We start from the raw sequence: 2,885 nt of genomic DNA on the forward strand, positions 1-2,885 counted from the left end.
TCTTTACTTTGGGTGGTCGTGCTATTTGTTGGAGATCAAAAAAGTAAACTATAATTGTTAACTCTACCATGGAGGCTGAACTAATTACTTTAGCTTCAGCTAGTGAGGAAGCGAATTGGTTGAGAGATTTATTATTTGAAAAACCAATTCCTCTTATTTTAATTCATTGTGATAGCATCGCTGCGATTGGTAGAGTTCAAAACCATTATTACAACGGTAAATCCAGATCTATAAGGAGGAAACACAGTAATGTAAGATCGTATTTGACAAATGATACCATTAATGTTGATTATGTCAAATCTTGTGATAATTTTGCAGATCCTCTAACTAAGGCCTTAACAAAAGAAAAGGTTTGGAGCACATCGAGGGGGATGGGATTGAAGCCTATAAATCCTTGAGTCATATATAAGGAAACCCAACTTGGGGACTAGAGATCATATAATCAGGTTCAAAGGGAAAAACTAATCTTATGATGACTTGTTGTGAAAAAAAATGCACTATTTTTTTTATTCTCTCCCTATGATGTAAGTGCATTGTTTTCTGTAGTAATTTGTGAAGGTTGAGTTGATAAAATTATTAATGATTATTTGTATCCCGTATGAGTGGTGTGTTAAACTTCCAGGAGCACTATCGACAGATTTCACCTATGTGAGTGTGGAAGTAGGTCGCTTCCTATGAGAATTGGCTTATTCTCCAAAGCACTCATGAAACCGATAGCACAAGGCTATAATGTGTTGGCTTTAAACCTCATTCAACACCTTCACTATTTACTACACCATTATCTTCTTATTCATTGCTAGAAAGACTTTTTCTAGTATAAATAGTGGTGGTCTTCATTTGGATTAGACACAAGAAAAATATAGAGTGAAAAAGTTAGTCAAAAAAAAGAGTTCTTATTAGTTGAAGGGAAGTGTTATTTTTGTGGAGGTTTGGACTCAACTCTTGTCCAGAGGTGTTGAGTTATATTTTGTGATTAGGTTGTTGTATCCTGAAGGGGACAAGTCAAGAAGGACTACTGCTGGATCGGTGAAAACCATTTGTTGCAGTGGGCTTGAATCTCCTTAAAAAGAGCGAGATATTTGCGCCTCAGCCTGAAGAGATTTTATTTTTTCATTTTATTTTCAATTGTAATCTTGTAATTCTGTTATTTTGTAGTTTTTCACTAACAGATCCTCATCTTGTCATTGGTAGCGGTGGATATGGCACAATATACAAAGGGGATATTGATGGTGGAGAGACCATTATAGCAGTTAAGCGATCGAAACCAGGATCTAGCCAGGGAGAATGAGTTTTAGATGGAAATCAAAATGTTATCTACGCACTGCCATGAGAACCTTCTATCCCTAATTGGTTACTGCAATGAAGGTCATGAGATGGTATTAGTTTATGATTATATGCTTCGAGGATCCCTTACTGGTCATCTCTTCAAAATGGACAGAATTAGCTCATCTCTCACTTGGGAACGGAGGATCGAGATTGCTATAGGTGCTACACGTGGACTGGATTTTCTTCATACATCTCGAAATAGGGTGATACATCGTGATATCAAAAGCTCAAACATTATGTTAGATGAAAACTGGGCAAGTAAGAATTCAGATTTTGGGTTGTCCAACATGGGGCCTGGAAATGAATCAACTACTCATGTTATATGTACACAAGTCAAAGGCACATTTGGGTACCTCGATCCTGAGTACTTCCTGACTAATAAATTGACATGGAAAACTGATGTGTATGCTTTTGGAGTAGTACTATTTGAATTGCTCTTAGGAAGGCGGGTAGTCGATATGAGACTGCCTGAGGAACAACATGGACTTGTAGCATGGGCCAAATAATGCATCAAGGAAGGCAAAATTAATAAGCTTATTGATCAGAATCTGGTGGGGTCTATCTCATCAACTTGTCTAAAGGTATTTATAGGAATTTCTGCTAAATGCTTCTATGGTCGTCCACAAGAACGGCTTGCAATATATAAAGTAGTGAAAAGCCTGGAATTAGCATTAGGATCTCAGAAGAATGAAGGTGAAGGTATCATTTCATTTGATGAACACACTACTTAAGTGTAAGTGTGTTGAGGGAAAGACAGGGAACAAGATCAAGGTGTCTGAGTTGCAGGTGAAACATGAGCAAATGAAGCATGAATTGGAAGAAATGAAAGTAACACTTGCAAACAGAGATGTAGAAATTGCTCGCCTAAATGCTCAGCTTCTGAAGGCGAAGTCATAGGAACCAGGCGGAGATAGATTGACTACTTTGAATGTTCATAATGAATGTCTGATTGTTAAGAATGTTGAGCTCATTATATTATTATTTTTGGTTAATTTTTCCCTAGTTATTGAAACCATGGCTAAATAGCATAGGTATCAGGCGCATTTTTCATAGTACATGATAATCACTATGGGTTCAACATAATTCAATAGGTTTGGCTCAAGTTAATTTTATATGTATAAATGATTTATTCAAATTCAATAGACAAAAAAATTATGATTCAGAATTCATAAATTAGAAATTTTGGATTCTAGTTTGTATTGTAAAGATTTTGTGTCAGCTTTATATTTTAAAAGTAAAGAAAATACCAAAAATTAAGAGTTATTATTAATTTATGGCGGAATGACCTGGGAAGTCATTGTACTTGACTCCGTTTGTAAGTTGGACCCTTGTACATACGACTTTGCCAGCTGAATCCTTAAACTTATTGAAACACAATATTTTTGAACCCCTTTCTCATCCGATGTGTATGTGTGTATTACACTCATTTTGTTGTTGTTGTTGTTGTTCTTGTTCTTGTTGTTGTTGTTCTTGTTCTTGTTGTTGTTCTTGTTGTTGTTGTTGTTGTTGTTGTTGTTCTTGTTCTTCTTCTTGTTCTTGTTGTTGTTGTTGTTCTTGTT

The 2,885-nt window shown here is 35.8% G+C and overlaps 1 protein-coding gene across 1 annotated transcript; it reads left to right on the forward strand.

Annotated features, from left to right (window-relative positions):
• Positions 1 to 1,307: 1,307 nt before the first annotated feature.
• On the forward strand, positions 1,308 to 2,223 carry LOC102582233 (putative receptor-like protein kinase At5g39000). The gene is made up of 3 exons (XM_015314259.1): positions 1,308 to 1,814; positions 1,908 to 2,025; positions 2,084 to 2,223. The coding sequence occupies exons 1-3, from the start codon at positions 1,308 to 1,310 to the stop codon at positions 2,221 to 2,223; spliced, it is 765 nt and encodes a 254-aa protein (XP_015169745.1).
• Positions 2,224 to 2,885: the final 662 nt, after the last annotated feature.

This window comes from Solanum tuberosum, unplaced genomic scaffold (genome assembly GCF_000226075.1).
Source record: "Solanum tuberosum cultivar DM 1-3 516 R44 unplaced genomic scaffold, SolTub_3.0 scf00287, whole genome shotgun sequence".
Lineage (NCBI taxonomy): Eukaryota > Viridiplantae > Streptophyta > Magnoliopsida > Solanales > Solanaceae > Solanum > Solanum tuberosum.

Excerpts from the sequence above, each read along its gene's own strand:
- LOC102582233 (XM_015314259.1), top strand. The coding sequence starts at position 1,308 with ATGTTATCTACGCACTGCCATGAGAACCTTCTATCCCTAATTGGTTAC. Across the intron at positions 1,815-1,907 it reads CTGAGGAACAACATGGACTT|GTATTTATAGGAATTTCTGC; the intron begins GTAGCATGGGCC and ends ACTTGTCTAAAG. Across the intron at positions 2,026-2,083 it reads TCAGAAGAATGAAGGTGAAG|GGAACAAGATCAAGGTGTCT; the intron begins GTATCATTTCAT and ends AGGGAAAGACAG.